The 17476-nt window shown below is 41.0% G+C and overlaps 1 protein-coding gene across 6 annotated transcripts in view; it reads left to right on the top strand.

The window, feature by feature from the left end:
- The first annotated feature begins 12843 nt into the window (after positions 1-12843).
- GABRR3 (gamma-aminobutyric acid type A receptor subunit rho3) overlaps positions 12844-17476 on the top strand; it is a 33703-nt gene continuing 29070 nt past the window's right edge. For all 6 annotated transcript variants that reach the window (XR_008236355.1, XM_052794850.1, XM_052794849.1 and 3 more), the window contains exon 1: positions 12844-13341. Coding sequence is in view for 5 of the 6 variants with exons in the window: in XM_052794850.1 (XP_052650810.1) it covers positions 13214-13341 (128 nt within the window). In the remaining variant the exon portion in view is untranslated. The remainder of the gene's footprint in view (positions 13342-17476) is intronic.

The following is a 17476-nucleotide window of genomic DNA, read 5'->3' on the forward strand; positions in this document are numbered from 1 at the left end:
AGTAATTTTTATTAAGATTTTTTTGTTATAGTCAAGGGGCTTTGAAGACCTGAAGAAAATCACTTGCCGCCTTCTAATCCAATAAATGTTGGGAGCCATTGTGTTTTACCTCTAAAATTCACTACTAAAGAAAAGAAATAGGAATTGTGTTGGGCCTGTCATATTTGATTGTACTGGGCATATGCATGTAGCTATTTAGATGAGGTGTGTTTGCATTTGTTCTCTTTCTCCTTACTGTCTGCTAATCAATCCATAGGGTTATGTAAAATGGATAAAGTGGAATCTTACATCTGTTGTGAAATGAAAGCCAGTGGCCAAAATACTGGATGGCTCTTTAGAGCGTTTTAAAGTCTACCCTGCCACCAGAAAGGGTAAAATGGATTTTTGATGAGCCCTTGTTTTTCTCTGGAATTTTTACATGAATAACAACTACTTTGTCTTCACATCAAAAAATCAGATGTTTTGACACTGAGTAAGCCATGCTGGAGATGATTCATGAGCTTTTATTTCAGTATGACTATTGTTGCATCCTGACTTGCACTTACCATTTGAATTTGAATTCTCCTAGCTGCATCATGGTAGAAATCATCCCTTTGTCTTGTGTAAGATCTTAGAAAAAGAGGGATATTCCAGTGTAATGAAAAAGCATTATTTTCAGTGATGACAAAGCCAATAATAACACCCTTACCTAATCCTTTTATATGCTTGGGAGGGTTTGCTGAGAGTTACAGCCTTTACTTGACTAGCTGTGTTCTGGGCAGGAGAAGATGAAAGTGGGAAATTGTCTTGTAAAAACACATGGAAACACATGTCCCCAAGAGAAAATTTAAGGCAAAGAGGATTTTCAAAGTGTAAACAAAGGCATGAATCATTGCTGATGGGTGTTAAGCTTCATGACTGCTTTTTACTTTCATTTGCATAGCTGCACTTTCGGGCTAACTCTAGGAGACTAGATACAATCTTTCTAAACCCTACATTTTCCTCCTGTAGATGAGGCTCCATATCAGAGCATTGCTGATCTAGTGTTTAATGAGGAAAAATATTTAGCAGTCGTGACATAACTGCCTACCTCACTCTTGCTGTAGTAGTAATATTTGTATTAATACATATTTTTGTACCAGGTTTATACAGGTTGGAATGAAGATCCTGCAGAATCAGGGCATTGACACAGAACAGGTAGAAACTCTACGGACACTGAGCAGTGGATGTTTGCCGAATGCTTTCAACTACAAATATGATAAAGAATACAAAAGTAGGTATGTTCATTTAATGCTGCAGGACAGAAAGTAGCTTTTCAAACAGCTTTCCTTACAAAATGCTGAAAACACTGCAGGCTGCAGAAAGCAGATGGTTTAATAATTGACCCTGCCTCTCTGTTGCATTCAATCGTGATATGCTGGACTCTGTATCCTTTACACCATCCTTTTCTCTATTGCTGAACATCTTGACCTGCAGTCTGAAAAGCAAAGAGGTAAAAGAAGGCTTGTGAAAAGCAGAAAAGAGAGAAATAGTTTTTCAGTGAAACAATTAGAATCAGTTTATTTTTCCCTGACATTTCACAAATTGTGATTTTAGAGCTCTGAATTTCTTGCTTCTTGTTCAGTTCTCTCTTGATGCAGTGGGATGAGGCTCACATGATGCAAATGGGGATGCTATCACAGGTATTTTCAGTGTGAGTTTTTAAAAACAGTTATGAATAAAAATCCCTTACTATTGCCATTGATGGGAGACACCCACATACCCAATAATCCATCAGATGTGGTGTGTTTGTGAGAAGTTGACAGGGCTGGGAGTTATGGGGTGTTGACTGAGGCTGCCAGCTGTAACTCTGGAAGCCTGAGCATGTTTGAGAGTCTGCCTGCACTGGGACTGAGCGATACCTCCTGCTGCGGGAGGGTCACACTCTTCAGGAGTGATCGAGCCCGAGTGAGTTACACAATGGTGTGCACTGATAACAGCTGCATGTTGCCCTCCGTGTGCTGAGCAAAGCTCCTTTGTTACAGAAAGTAAAAAATCCACTTCAGAAATATTGGAGAGGATTCTGTAGCGAATCTTAGATGCTGAGTCCCTGAGCCTGTGAAACCCAATGCTTTGCTACAGGTTTTAATCAACTCAGTGTTTATTCAGAAAGAGGCATAAATCCAGTGCCCCTAAAAACTAATGAAATTTTTGAGTAGGACTCAAGGTCAAGTCTCAGTTAGCTCATACATCTGGAAATGTCTCAGCCGGAGTTTGCATGTACATTCCCCCATCCACACAGTATTAATCATACTCCTGCCATCCCAGCAGGGTGCCAGAGTATCTCTGCATTTCCGAAGCATAAATTTTTTTTCTTTCCCTTCATATTCTCCAATTCCACACACTATGGACTGACACCCACAGCTATACCTAGCAAGTTTATCACCTTCCTTTCTATGGCGTTTTCCTGAACACTGTGGATCTAGAACAGGCTGTAATGTAATACTTGGCAGACTCACACTCTCTGTAAAACAAAACTTTGTTTACTCTTGTTATTGGAAAAGCTTTTAAATGTGGTCACTCAAGACTGACAAAGTAGAAGGCAAGCAAGAGAGTATCTCATATCTGCTATTTAAAATCATTTATCTTCAAGTCATCCTGAATTTTTGCACTTGACAACTTCTGAAGTGTGAGGGCAAAATGCCTACTCTATTGGCCCCCAAATTATTTCTTCATCAGTAAATCTGAAGTATTTATTTCCACCATATATATCTTGACATTCCTGCTAATACTGGTGACAGATAAAGGCCACTGCTGAGTCTCTAGGAATGCCTCGTGCTAAGGTGATGAGATTAAAAGTGAAAAAAGGACATGGGCTGTAAGGAGCCTCTTCCCCTTCTTTACATGCGCTACAGAGTGATGCCACCTGCATCGGGCCACAGATGTCAGTGCAGATGGTGTGTCACCTTATGTAATCTGGCAGAGGCCATACAATAGTAGGACACTTTGTCTGGGTCAGGTTATACAACAGAGGATGTGTTTGAGTCTGATGGCATGACCCAGCATCCGGACTGGGGCCTGTGTCCCCTGTGTCCAATGTGAACTACAAGGATTCAGGGAAATTGGGACCTCTTGCAGTTAATAGATTAAAATACTTTACTTAAGCTCTCCAACACAAACAATCACAAGTAAATAAAGAACGAAACAATGCACAAAGAATGACAGTAAAAGGTGGTGGCAGTGGCATGTTCAAGACACGGAGGTATTTATCCCCAGGCTGGGTAATGATGCTGTGGAGCTCCCTGCTGCAGGCTGTTACGGATGCTGATGCTTTAGACAGGGTCTCTGTAGCCAGGAAGACCATTTCTGAGCAGACTCCTCCTGTGTACTATCACTAACTAAAATACTCTTAATCTACATAAGGTAATTAGGCTATTATCAATACTAAATTACTCGTGGAGAGGTGTGCTCACTTCTTACTAATGAACATCTTCTCCTTTTTCTAGTGTTCTTATTTCCGATCACTCTGACTAAAGCCCATGTGTTCACCTACAGCTTTTTGTCATACTTTATGAAGCTGCTCCTTTTATTTCAATTTGAAATGATTTCTTATGGTCTCTTGTACCACATAACATATCAAGGTCTACTAAAGGAATTAAGATTAAATTAAGTCACCAGAGCCTATTTTATTGTTGTGCTAAGGGGTTGGAAATCAGTCTCTGTAAGGAATGTCAGGGAAGCTGCTCTGGACAACCTGTGGCGAAAGTCTGCTGAAGAAAAGTGAACTGCTGAACGTGGACTTGTAAACGGGGCTCCTCTTGGCCAAACCGGGACACCTGACTAGCCTCGCAACCACTTTTCCTTCCTGGTGCTGTCCCCTTCTCTTTTCATCAGCTTATACTTTCTGAAAATTCCCAGCTCAGACCACCTGCTGGCGTTCATACGGCTTTTGTCTCACATCGTCCTCCGGGGATGAGGACCCTCTCCCTCGGGTCTGCCGAAGAGCCGCCCTCCCCCTCCAGCAGGCTGCCCTCTCTCTGCTCCCCCCGCCACCAGCGGAGGCCATTTTCTCTCCCTCCCCGGCGCTTCTCGCCCCCCACAACCTTCCCCACCGCAGCCGCGGGGGAGGAAGGCAGGCTGCGCAGCCGCCGGGCCGTGGCCCCCTGCCGCAAGCCCGGAGCCCCGGGGCCGCCCGCTGCCGTTGCCGTTGCCGTTGCCGCGGCCGGCGGGGGTGGCGGGCTCCCGCGGCGCCTGAGACCCGCACCGGCGGGGGGGCGGGGCCGCGGCGGCCGTCGGGCGCGGAGGAGGGGCGCGCGCCGCGGGCGCGGCTGGCGCTGCCATCTTGCGGCCGTTCGCCGGGAGCGACCGTTACTTCGCCACCGTCATCTCTGTGCCGGCGTTAGCCCCCACGCCCTCAAACGGCCACCGCGCTCCTCTGGTGTCACGGCCACGGCGGGATGCCGTGTGCTCCGGCCATTTACCTTGTGGCCTCGAAAGAGAAAGCACTGCCTGAGGACACTTCTGGGGGAGGAAAAAAAGATACCCAGGTTTTTGCCAGGATGTTTCCAGAATGAGGAAAATATTTGCGAAATAGTGACCGACACTGGGTTTCTCCTCTGAAAAATAAAAGGGGGAGTAGGGGAGAGTTCATCTATCTTGAGTCCCACATCAGCATCCAGTGGCGAGGAGGCAGAGCTGGAAGAGGGAACTACCTGTTGCTGCAGACTTCTCTGCAAGCTTTTTTGACTGCCTCTCTGTCATTTTCTCTGTCTCTGTGCCTATCTTGATGCCTCTCCCACATTTTATATGTACCTGTTTGTGAGTGAGTGACTGTACTATCCTGATGTCCATTCTTGTGTGTATCTGTCATAATATTACATGCAAAATAATCATCTGTGTGCTGTAGAAACTTGCACTGATCTTGGGACATACTTATACAGCTGTGAAGAGATACATCTTTGTGTCTGTCCTGGCTTTGAAAATATGATGCCTGGCTCTTTCTGTCTGTGGGCATCTGTCTGTCTCTCCTTTTGTGACAAGGCAGACGATGCTCTTAAGGAAATAATGTACACACATTCTGGTATCCTCCATAGCTTTTCCTGCTCTTAAAGGCAATTACCAGATCAACACTGCTGCATTGAAGGCATCACAGCAGGGGTGATCTTGCAGTGAAGGTGCTCCATTTTGTGATGTTAGCTATACTTTATGTGTCTTTTACAGATGGAACGCAGCATAGCTCACAGCCCAAACATTTGTATGGCATTATCTTTACGTTAATAGGGAAATCATGAACAGAAGAGCTAGAGCTTGGGCAAGGTCTCAGAAACTGGATTTGATTTAATGCACATTCTTATTAGCCTCACCTGTCAGTCACAGAAAGGTAACAGACCTGCTGAATGCCTGCATCACCATATCTTTCAATAGATGCTGTGAGATACTTGGACAGGCGGGGTGGACTCGCCCCACTGAAAAGTGTGATCAGCAGTATCAGCATTCTTGTCATCTTGTGGGACAGCCTGGCTTGAGAGTCTGGTGACTGGGGGACTGACTTGCCAGTAGATGGAAGTTTTCAGCAGACAGAATAAACCTTTTTCTCCTCCCACTTCCATCCTGGTTATGTCTGCCTTGATATACGGAATTTGTATTGACATTATGGGAAGGAAGAGTTCCTACTGGGAACAAACATTTTCACACATTGAGCAAATTTCAAACTAACCTTTGCTGCTGCTGTCCATCACTTAGCTTCTCTCTCCCTCAAGATTTTGTTAATAGCCAAGTGTCAAAAGAGTGTGTGAAAGAGAAATGAAAGAAACTCAACAGTAGCATTACTTGTAAATTCTCGAGGGAAATATTCTTGTTGTACACTTAGATGCTTCCTCTTGGAACTATTGTTTCTGCAACACATCAACATGAATTTATTTATTTTTAACAGTTGCTTCATTTCAAATGTTGCTTATTCGCTCTGTTTCTCTATGTGTCTGTCTTGGTCCTTTGCTCATTCACCTTGCAAGGCATCCAAGTATGCAGAAAAAAATGGTGTTTTTTCATTCATTGACAGGAAACGTGAATTGTTCAAATGTTTATTGATTTAGAAATACATTCTTTTGGCAGCCACTAGGAAATCAGAGGTTGTAAAACCTTAGAAGACCCAAATATGGGTACCCCCTACTAAGTCTCAAGTATATAAACCTTAAGTATATACTTACTTAAGAATACAATTCAGGTAGTTAAAATCAGCTTCCCAGTCTGAAACGAGAACCTGCTCTGTGATGTTAACATATGTTTCTCTGGAAGTTATCAACAGGAAAGAAAAACCTGGGAAACAGCTACACTGAATTGTGCCTGATGGCTTCTGAAGCTGTTTTATGACCAACAGAGATCAGACTTTAATCAATAAATCTGTCTCTGTTTTGACTGTAAGATGAAAAAAAATTGCACTGCCAAAGCTGAAAGGCACATTTTTTTCCCACTATTCAACAATTTTTTTCTCCTCGTGTTCATTGGTGACAGAAAAGGAGTTTTGTAGAGTTGCAATAGATGTCATAAATTAGTTCCCATCGGAGATATTGTTGACTCCTGGACAACAAACTGGGCATGTTCTGATATCTCCTTTGTAGAAAATGCTTAATAAACATCAGTGTGGCAGCAGAGAAAGAGCAAACATAGTTGCTGAATTGTTTTGTTTCGGTCTGTGGAGGCAAATGAGCCAAAAGAACTTCAGATAGCAGTTAGGATCTGACTGGTAAGCACTGCTGAGAGACAGTGGTATTTGCCAGATTGCCAAGGAAGGGAAAAAAAAAAAAATCTGATGCAGTGTATATTGCTTTTCAGATTGAAGCACAGTGTTCAGGCCATACATATGGCAAACTAGCTTACTTTTTGGGGATACATGGTGCTGGTGCTTACCCTCGTTTTCTGTGAATTGCTCAGGCTTATGGGTCATCCCCTTGATCTTCCCTCGCTTGTGAAAGATGCTAAGAGATTTTTAAAGAAATATATCCTACAGACATAAAGAAGCAAATTCTAGAAACGCCTCCTAGGAGGAGATGGACATAAATGCAGGAGCAGGGTAGCTGTATCCTGTGCCTGTGATCAACATGAGGTGTTGGAAAGGCAAAGTTTTCTGCCACTGAGCTTATGAGCAGTGTAAATCTATCTAGGAAGAATGTGGCTGCTTGTTTTTCCGGAGATCACCCTCAAGATGCAGATTGTTCCTTAACTAGAGGCAATAAAACTGATTACTTTACTTTCAGAATTGCTGGTGTAGAAGCTAAGTAAAGGGATTTAGGGATGAAATTAATTCAGTGGTTGTTTTGTCTGAGACAGAATGATGAAAGAGAAAGAATCCCCTATTTAGAGGCTCTGGAAATAGGGAATGCAAAGAATCAGGGAAGTGTGTATTTTTTCTTTATTGTTCATGTCACATTTTCAAACCAAAAATCTGATTGTACAAAAGTGTGCAGCTACCACAGTTCTAGAGCAAACAGAAGCCTGACTATTGTAAATTGAAGGAAAAGCAGAAAAGACCCCTGTGTCAAACAGGCTCATCTGTTCAAGTCTGATGTTAAAAGGCTGTTTTATATGGGAAAATATGCCTGCCTTAGGTGGACTATGGTCTTGTCAGGATCCACCACTACAGTTTTAAAATATACCTTTGGATGAATAGGCAATGGATGAAGACAGTAAGACAGACAGACAAGCTTCAGGAGTGGGATTTAGTCTCCAGTCTTACGCCATTTTAGTGCCAACTCTCCAGGCCACCAGCTGCTGCTCTTGAAAGCTGCAAACCTACAGGTCCCATGCCCTGTTTGTGAATGGATGTCTCGGACACCTGAGGAGACCTCATATAGCACAACAACTATATTCAGGCAATTGTTTAGCTGTCCTTTACTTTTTAATGAACTGTACTTTATCTTAATGAAACATAACAAATTATTGTTCTCTAATGAGAAGAAAAGGCAGACCACTAAAGTTACATTTGATTTCTAGAATTTTGGTCTCTCATCAGCATGTCTTGCTGACTTGGCTGTGTATGGTTTTCAGAATACTGATTTTAAGATATGTTGACCACTCAGTTGCCAATGAAGCCAACTGGAAGCCAAATATTTTGTATTTCTCATAGTGGCTTCTGAATTCATGTTATTTCCTAATTATGCTTTAGAGTTTAGATTACAAATTTGAGATTTAGCTTTACTACTAATGTGAATGTTTGAGGGGTTGGAATAGTGAAATAGCTTCAGATCCCGCTGGAGGAGCTGTCAGAACAGAGAATTTCTTAGGAAAACATGCTCAAGATTGTGTGTTCAACATGCTAAAGCAGTTGTGAGGTGAGCCAGACTTCACAGGGCATCATCAGAACCAAGACCAAACTCCTGGGCTCAGTCTGGATCCAGGTGATACATATGTGCAGACTGTAGCTGCTGACTGTGCATCTATAGATGTTTGTTTTCGTTCGTAGTAGGCTTTGTCTGGTGTCAGGAATGCTCCCTTTGATGATATGAGAATTCCACAGACAGTGAGATCTTAAGAAAATATAAGAAACAATAAGTCCAGAACCATAATTTCACAGGAAATTTGTACTTGGGCTGCAAAAAAATTATGTCCGATAAAAGGGAAAAGGAAAACAGGATTTTCTCTTTACAGTAGAACTAAACACTCACCGGAAAACATTATGTGCTTACTTATTGCTTATTATTGCTATTTTCTGTATTGCCTAGCAGAAATTAAGGGTACAGTTTCAAGGCTGGCTTAAGCCAGTCTAGCCATGTGTCACCACAGAGAAGGGGCAGGTCCTCCCTCCCATACTGCTGCCCGTTCCTTTAACAACTGGCTGAACAGGTGCTGATGGTGAAGCAAGGGTAGCAAGTACTAGTGCACTGCAGGGATGAAGGGGAGGACAGTGTTTCAGCAGTAGCCTGATAGTTCTGTTTAAGCTGGTTGTAAAACCCCAGGGTGAGAGTCCAACTCAGTAAGCAACATGCAAAAAATCTTGCACAGATTTTGAGCAGAGCTGTGGGTTTTGCTGGCTTTTGAATTCTTTTCTCTTTTAGTACTTTGCAGTCCTTAGTGCCCAGTTTGTTACCTCAGACTATTTGGGACAGCAATGAATGTTCACTTGCCTCCTCTACTAAGAGACTTGATAAAGAGCAGGACCATAAGAGCTGGGTCCTACTGCAACTGTTAAGTAAAGCACTTCATCTGTCCTGAGATCTGCAAACTGGAATCATAATGATTAGTCTCTGCTTTCCTCTCACTTCATCTTGTTAGGAAATGTGAATGGATACCTTATTCTGGAAACTTGGTTCACCATTTGTGTTAATATAAATAAGCAGGACAAAGTGTCCTTAATTCTGACTAGTGTATTTTTGCAAGTCACCACAATAAAAATGGTAAGTGCTACGCACCGAGTCTGTTACCATAGAATAGCAAAATGCTGCCTATTCTTGTGCTGCAATATTGTGCTCACACTCTCACAGTCACTGCTCTGATTAATCTGCTTTCTATGATATGCTGGTTGTTTATCAGAAACGAGTGCCTCTTAGGAGACTCTTAGGAATGTTTTTTTTCCTTGTGTTTCATTCTCTGAATAGGAAAATAAAAAATACATGCCAGGTAAACCTATGCTCCCTGTTCCACATTGCATCTCTTCTCACTGCAGCTAATTTACAGGTTGTTAAGTGCTAGTGTGCTATGGTGTTTCAGCTCCATATGTTTAAAATGGCCTTTAGATGTGCTTAGATTTTCTGCAAAATTGCAGCCTCTGAAACATCTTTTCATCCCTGGCATTTCTCTGTTCTTGTTTTTATAATAGCTGTTGTCAATTTGCTTTGCTTTGCTTTGTGATCTGTGGCAGAGAGGGGCCTGTAAATCCAGATTGTAATTACCTGAAACTGTGTTTGATTTTGCTCACTAAAAGAAGGCATCTTATTTTTTGATCCTACCTGGTGCATTTACCTTTGTTTCTTTTGCTTGCTTGGTTGTTTGTAAACTGTTCCAATGAGCTTATTCACTGTTACCATGCACTGGGTTTGTCCTTGAAAGATAAGCATTACAACCTTTCAAATGGACTACAGAGAAGGGATAATTTTAAAGAAATATTTTAATGATAGCAAAGAGACAATATGTTCTGTGTTTAAACACAAGGAACTATCAATGACTCGCCCAGTAGAAGTGTATTATCTTGTCTTTATTCTTCTGCAAAGATGGATCTTTTTAGAATTTATTACTGACAAATGCATAGAAGATTAACCTGTTTTCTTAATGGTAATTTATAATGATATTATAATCTGCTCTGTGTAATGCTCTCTTACCCAGAAGAAATGAAAACAACTCTAGTATGAAGAAACCCTATTGCTGTGGGTGACATCTAGTTGCCTTCACTGATATTACACAGCCGTTAATGGAAGTGTTCACCATTTCACTCTGCAGCAGTTCCCCCTGAAGACTTTGCATGTGTGGGCTGGACAATTAGTTTCTGGAAATAAGCCATAGCCAAGGACAGAGGACAGTGCTTAGATTTTCAGTGTGCTTAGGCAAGGCCACTCAAGGTAATATTTAGTGTTGTGACATCAACGGCGTGAAGGTGGTGGAATATGTCAGTGCATCCAGCCCCTTTTTTTTGACTGAAGCTGATTTTAGCGGGGGCAGTCACAGGAACATTGAGCATGTTTTGGAAATCCTCCATGGAGCAGTCTTTTGAGCACCACAGCTTAGTGGTAAAGTTCTTGCTACAGCCAGGAATAATAAAACAGCAGGGTGCTGATAGCTGAATGAAAACAACATCTAATTGCCTCTTTCTATGTTAAAGCCTCCCCTCTTGGCTGATGTGCCTTCTGGAGGGAGGGACATCCATGCACAGCTTGGCCAGGGGCACGCCTGTCATTCTGCAAAGCCAGCTTGTTTGTCTTTGTCATATCCCTGGAGCAGGGGTTCTAAGCACTCCCTTTTCCAGCTGGGAAACAAATACGCAAAGCAATTTTTACTTATTTATTTTTAATGGACTCTTTTGACTTCCTTGAGGTCAGCGCACAAAGTCAACACATTTATGCATTAGCATGACATGATCTAACCTCAGGTCCCCTTCAGAGCTCTTGGTGGATAACCTCAGAACCTGGAACATCCTCTCCTTCCAAATTCCATGTCTCCTGCTTAGTGAGGATAACAGCTAGCAGTTTCAGCTAATGACCATGTTAACGTCTAAAATATGGCTTTCCCAAAAGTCTCTGGAAACAATATGGATGATTACTATTAGCAGAGAAGACAGTATATACATGTTGTTATTGCTTTGTAGTTGAGGAAAATGGTTGGAAATGAGTTAACACCGATGAATGTGCAGATAGCTGAATAGACAGAAACATGATTTGCTACTGTTGGGCCTGTGCTTGGGTGGGGAAAGAGGAGGATCCAAAGGCTCTTGGATATTTTCTTATATGTAATTTAATCAGGTGTGCTGATACTTTGATTAACTCCTTAGAGTTATTGTTTATTTTCCCTTTTCCACCCAAATGATAGTGCAAATTAATGGAACCTATTAAAGGTCTTATTGACTACAGTTTGTGTTTACCTTCTCCAGAAACTCCACCCTGGGTATACAGCAGAACTGCTGGAAGCACTATCTGACTATTCCTGGGTCAGGCTACAAATGATTTTCCATAAGTTTGCTGAACAGGAAAGGATTAAACTATGAACAATGTAGAATAAGATGAGTAATAGGCTTGAAAGCCTTTGCTCTAGACCACCAAGTTCAATCTAACACTGTTAAAGTTTTAAGCATGGTTGGGAAGGGATTTTTTTATTTTATTTTTTTAAGTCACAGGCGGATAGCTGTTCAACTCCAAATGGAAAAAACAGTGGGAATTAGCTGTCCTTTTGTAACCTCTTCCTGGAAATCATTTGCATCTGAGAATTACTTCTTAGCCCAGATGAAGTTAGTTGGGAATCTCAGGGAACTTCTGAGGAGGCAGATGCCCACACTACAGAATTATTATCCCAATGTGCTTGGGTGTTAACAGTCTCAGCAGACACAGTGTTATGTTTGTTTGTCCTACTTAGGAAGAAGCCTACTGCTGGGAGACCTGAATTACTTCTACATCTGTTAGATAGGGGTTGGGTATTTCCATTTCCCTAACTTTCAATCTCATATCTCTAATTTTCTAGAAAAAGAAAAATAAACATGTGCTGTTGATTTTGATAATTACTGAACTTCCTGATGGCTTGAAAAGGATAAATTTGACTGTGTCAGCTAAGAAGGTGTGTCCAGTATTGCCCAGTTTTAAGACCACAAGAAATCCTACCACCTTTCATAGGAGAAGCAGGCATGCTCAGGTTATTGGTTAAGCAACATTTTGTTAACAAAATGTTTTGCAATTCAATCTGCTGTTGAACAGGCAGGGTAGGCCAAATGAAATAAAGACAAAATTAGGGGTGGTGGAAGGATACTGAATCTTAGACATGCACATACCTTGTAAATTTAGGGTAAATAAAATAGATAGCTGCAGAGCTTAGTAAAAGAAAAAAAGGGGGAAAAAAGAGATTGTTGGTATTTCCAAATGTTATTGGGGAATATTGAAACAAGACTTCATTTTTAGTTTGGACTTGTTCCATGATATAGTGCTGTCCAAAAGTAGTTCTGTATTGACACACAAAATGCTTGCTGCTGCAGATCACAGAAACAGAAATTATATTAATGGTTGGGAAGACAATACAATGTAGTCAGTTAATGAAAGAGCTTGATCTGTACAAAAAATTATTTTGAGCAGTTACACACATATATAGAAAGCAAGATTAATTTAGAGACCTTTGTCATTAAAGCAGATTTTTGTATGGTTTTGTGTGGGATTTAAGGGGGATTAAATGTTTGACATCACTTTGCCTGCACAGGCTATGTTGAAGAGGTTACTGAGCGGATGATGGAGAATTCAAATATGTGCCTATGCTGAAAGAATGGAAGCAATGGATCAGACTGCAGCCTGGCCAAATGAATTGCTGTATCTACTACATTTCTAAAAGCAAGGTGCTTCTGGTTTGACAGCAGATGCCGCAGGGATGTAGAGCTGAAGGAATTTTTATGATTTGCCAAAATATGAGGGGAACTCAGCGAGGACATCAGAACTGGGATGCCCCTGTCTTCTGTCTTCAGTGATGCCTTGCTTCACGTGCATCCTTTGTATGCTATGCTGTTTCTAAACAGTAAAAACACTAAGAGTAAGTCAGCAAGGTGGATTGGCTGATCAGGTGCATTTCTCTTTTGGAAGAGATGGTCCTGGTCATAAAACTTCTGTTCCTCATCTGTCTGTGGCCAACAGCAGTGCTACACAGTTCTCAAAGTCAGCATCACCACCTTCATCATCAGCAACAATTCTCATTCTTAAGAAAGCATAACAGGTAAGCAATATACTTTCTCAGCCTATGTTCATCTGATAAACTTCATGCTGTCAGCAACCTTTCAATGCACCCTTTTTGTTTACTGTCTGTTTTGCCAGTTTCTGGATTTGTAGTTTGCATAGTATTGATAGGGTTTTCCCAAAACAGAAATGGTGAACTGTTAATTAATTTTGCAAAACCAGACATTTCATATTGTGATTTCATGAATGCTTCATATATATGCAGGTATGTACGCGCTCACACCCACACACAGCTCTTTTAACTTGTGTGATACCAGGCTACTATTGTGATGTACCAAGTATTCTTGCCCTCTCACTCCCATTAAAAGAAGCAGAAATGTCTTCCAAAGTTCTATGCCAATGTTATAAAATGACTTCCTTTACCTAAATAGCAGAGTAGCTACACTATCAGCATACAGAAGACATCTTTATGGCACTAAATGAGGTGAATCATTCCTTATTTGTAGCGATGACAAAGTGTGTTCCCTTTCTGGAATATACTTATGCTTTTAGACATTGAAGATTGTCTCTGTTCTTAGTCTTTCCAATCAAGTGGCTGGTTTAAAATGAATAATGATACAAAGGTTTTTACATGTAAGTTTCTGTGCACAGTGTTAGTGCTTTTTCCCACAAATGCAATTTCACATCTGCCATGTGAGGTCTCTGAATGTGTTTCCGGATTAATCTAATAGTATGTGAACAGACCAATGACTGCCAGTGATAATCCAAGCAAAATCTCTCTTTGCTGGGAGGTAGGAGAAATTGTAATAAGTAGCTCCATTTAAGGAAGTAGAAGGGATACAACTGTTACATTTTTCTATGTACTTGACCCCCTATTAAAATGAGCAGGGGGCCTCATAGTTTATTCATACAATATCACACATTGAGGAAAAGTAACATAAGTGGACTCCTCTGATGTGTTGAGCTGTTTTTTTCAAGTTACATGCTTTGTAGCAGGTGTACAGCTGTTTACCCTCCGTATCACTTCTTATGTGATAATCCAGCAACGACATATCTCTGAATCCCTACATGTCTTGACAAAATCACATTTAAGCAATGCAAAGCAACAGAACATATCCCAGTGACACAATGGAGGTGCCTGGAGATGCTATATCACTCAGTACGTCTGGATTTTAATTCAAGGTCATAGGTTCAAGTTTGGTCTAAGCCAAAAGCTCATTAAAAGAATGGCTATTCAGCAGACTGTTTCAAACTTACTGACAGTTTTGGAGTGAGTGCTGGTGCACGATTATTTGTAATAACAAAACAAAATAAACAGAAATAGCCCTAATATCAACATAAGGTCTAATCTGGTGCTTTGCTAGTCTCAGGAAGCAGTTAAGAATCAAATGGAAACAGAACAAAATATCTTCTTATTGCTGTAGTGATAAGAAAGGTCTATTTTAAACTCAGCTGATACACTTGTGTCAGTGGTGAAAGGGAAGCATATGCTACCGTTGTTTGCATATATCCTGTTCTGCAGTAGCTGAGAGGAGTTGCTCCATCACTGACGTAAAAAAATCACAAAGCAGGAGAGAAGCCTGGTGGTAGAAGACAGCATATTTTGTGGCATCCTGCTGGACATCCTTTGCTGACCTCTTGCCACAGAACACCAGTAACAATACTAGCACAGTGTCCTCTCCATCTTCACAGATCTTTACTAATACTTACAAATGGATCCATACAACAATCATGTGAGACAGGCAGAAGTGTGTTAACAGAAAGGAAGACTAGGAACAAGGAGGAATGCCATGACTCTATTCTCAGCTGATGCTGACTGGTATAGTGGTTTTCTTTACACAAGGCAATGCTTTGGCCTTCCATGTCTTCATTTCCTAGGTCCTAGTGATTTGGAGCTGGGAAGAAGACCGCAGAATCGGAGCCACAGAAGATCCGAAAGCTTAACAGCTGCAAATCAGCTTTTCTGTGGAAAGGATCCAAATACATTTAATTTCTCTTTGTTTGATTCTGTAGTTTTGTTCTAAAGGCAGCATTATCCTCCAGTACATTGCAACAGGGTCTGACTTTCCACCAGCCTCTTTTTCTTTCAGGGGAAAAACCTTTCAGCCAGCACTAGGGTTATTAGGGACACAGCTGACAGATGGCCTTGGTTAAATGGGTGGCCTTTTAAAAAGAATCCCATGTGAAAATGTTACTTAACCTACAAGTTCCACTGTTTTAATAGAGTAACCCAATTCTCCCTCCAAAGCTATTTGTCTGCATTCTCTTGTAAAGAAGATTTTAAAGCATTAACCAAAAGTACATGAGAAAGAGATTATTCTCATGGTCCATTTCCTACAGCAAAGAACAAAACATTTGACTGTCAAAATATTAGGCTTTTTGACAGTACATGTTGCTGATGTTACTGAACACTTAGAAATGCATTTTTATGTGAAAGAGAGAGAACTGTACAATTTTGATTGTTACATTTATCTGGGCTTCAAGATTTGATAAATGTGTTAAAATGTTTAAGAGATCACACTGCTGTGTAACTCCACAGACTCTCCTGGGAATAAGATTTCTGTAACTTCTACCTTTTGGATACCTTTGTTTTGGTAGTAGCTAGAGTATCTTGGGGACATAGCACTGGAAAGAAGTTTATGGTCCTTAAATCTAGGGTATTCTTTTCATGAAAAGGGTCCTTCATAGTATTCTTTTCATAAACTTACCTAGTTTCATTTTGAATATGATGAGAATTTTTTTTCCCCACTACCCCCATACTGTAGCAATAAAGGAAGTATGGTATCTTGGATACTAAATTAGTTTGACTGAAACCAAAACCTCTCCTAACTATCCTTCCTAAGACATGAGTTTCAGATTTTTCAAAATCTGTCATGCTGAGGATAGTGCTGGAAATGTGTTAATATCTTCCTGAATACCCAGAGTGCTTCAGCCTTCCTCCAGTCTCCTGCCAAGAACTTTTACCATATCATTAGTTATGCAGGGCATTAAAACAGAAGAACAGCCATGCAGGATCTTACCAAAGGTCCGTGTACGGTAGTGATGTGTTTCCAACAAGGGCTGCAGGCACAAGTTTGGAAGAATAAGGACAGGGCAAGTCAGTCAGGTATTTCCCCCTAATACTCCCACCCATATCCAGTCATCAAATTTCCCTCAGAGACTTCCTGTGTTGGATGTAATTTCTGCAGATTTAGTGACCTTCAGTGGATTTCTTTTCCATGAACTTGGAATTGGAAATTCCTCCTTGAACCAGCATAAACTTTTAATAACCTGGTAAGTTAAAGACAACCAGATGGGATGCTAACAACAACAATCCCGTGAATGCCGCTTGTTATGGAACTACACTGATGGCATTATGTGGTTAAATGGTTTAACCAAAACCAATCCAAGTACCCTTGAGCAGACCTTTGACCTTTCATTCGCTATTAGATATTTAAGGTTAGGTAGGAGCAGCTAAATTTGTCTTTAAAAGCCTACCACATATTTGTCCATTGTTAAAGAATTCTGAATTAGTTGCTTTGGTTTTGTAGACAGTAACTAACTGCTCTTTGAGAGCTCTGTCAGATACCAAGGCATCGAGCCATGAGTCCATATAACAGTATTAGGTAGTGAAGTGTCCAAAGAGTGTATCTCACTTTTTTTCATCCAAAGAGCTAGTGCTTCCATTAACTTCCTATATAAGTACCAGCAGGGGTGTCTTTCCTATGTGATCTGAAACACTTCAAGTGCTTTTTATGACCTCTGTCAGAATTTAATTATAGATTACCATTTCATTTGCATAATATAAAATGTTGCCTGGAATACAGCTGTGGAAAGCAGAGCTATTATAACTGGAAGCAGTAATTTCTTGAGCATGTGCCTGCCTCACTGAGACCAACAAACTCGTATTTATCATTGCCCAGGTCTATGCCAATACCAAGCCATCTGTCAGAGTTCCTTTTATTACTACTGCCCCACGTAGGTAAAGAGAGATTTCCTTTCCTTAGGTGCATGTATCTGCTGATACATGCATCTGCTGATGATTTCACAAAAATTTCTTCACTGAAGCGGTTGTCAAGTATTGGAACAGGCTGTCCAGGGAAGTGGTGGAGTCACCATCCCTGGAGGTATTGAAAGATGTGTAGATGTAGTGCTTAGGGACATGGCTTAGTGGTAGACTTGGCAGTGTTAAGTTA

The sequence above is a fragment of the Harpia harpyja genome, chromosome 8 (genome assembly GCF_026419915.1).
Source record: "Harpia harpyja isolate bHarHar1 chromosome 8, bHarHar1 primary haplotype, whole genome shotgun sequence".
Lineage (NCBI taxonomy): Eukaryota > Metazoa > Chordata > Aves > Accipitriformes > Accipitridae > Harpia > Harpia harpyja.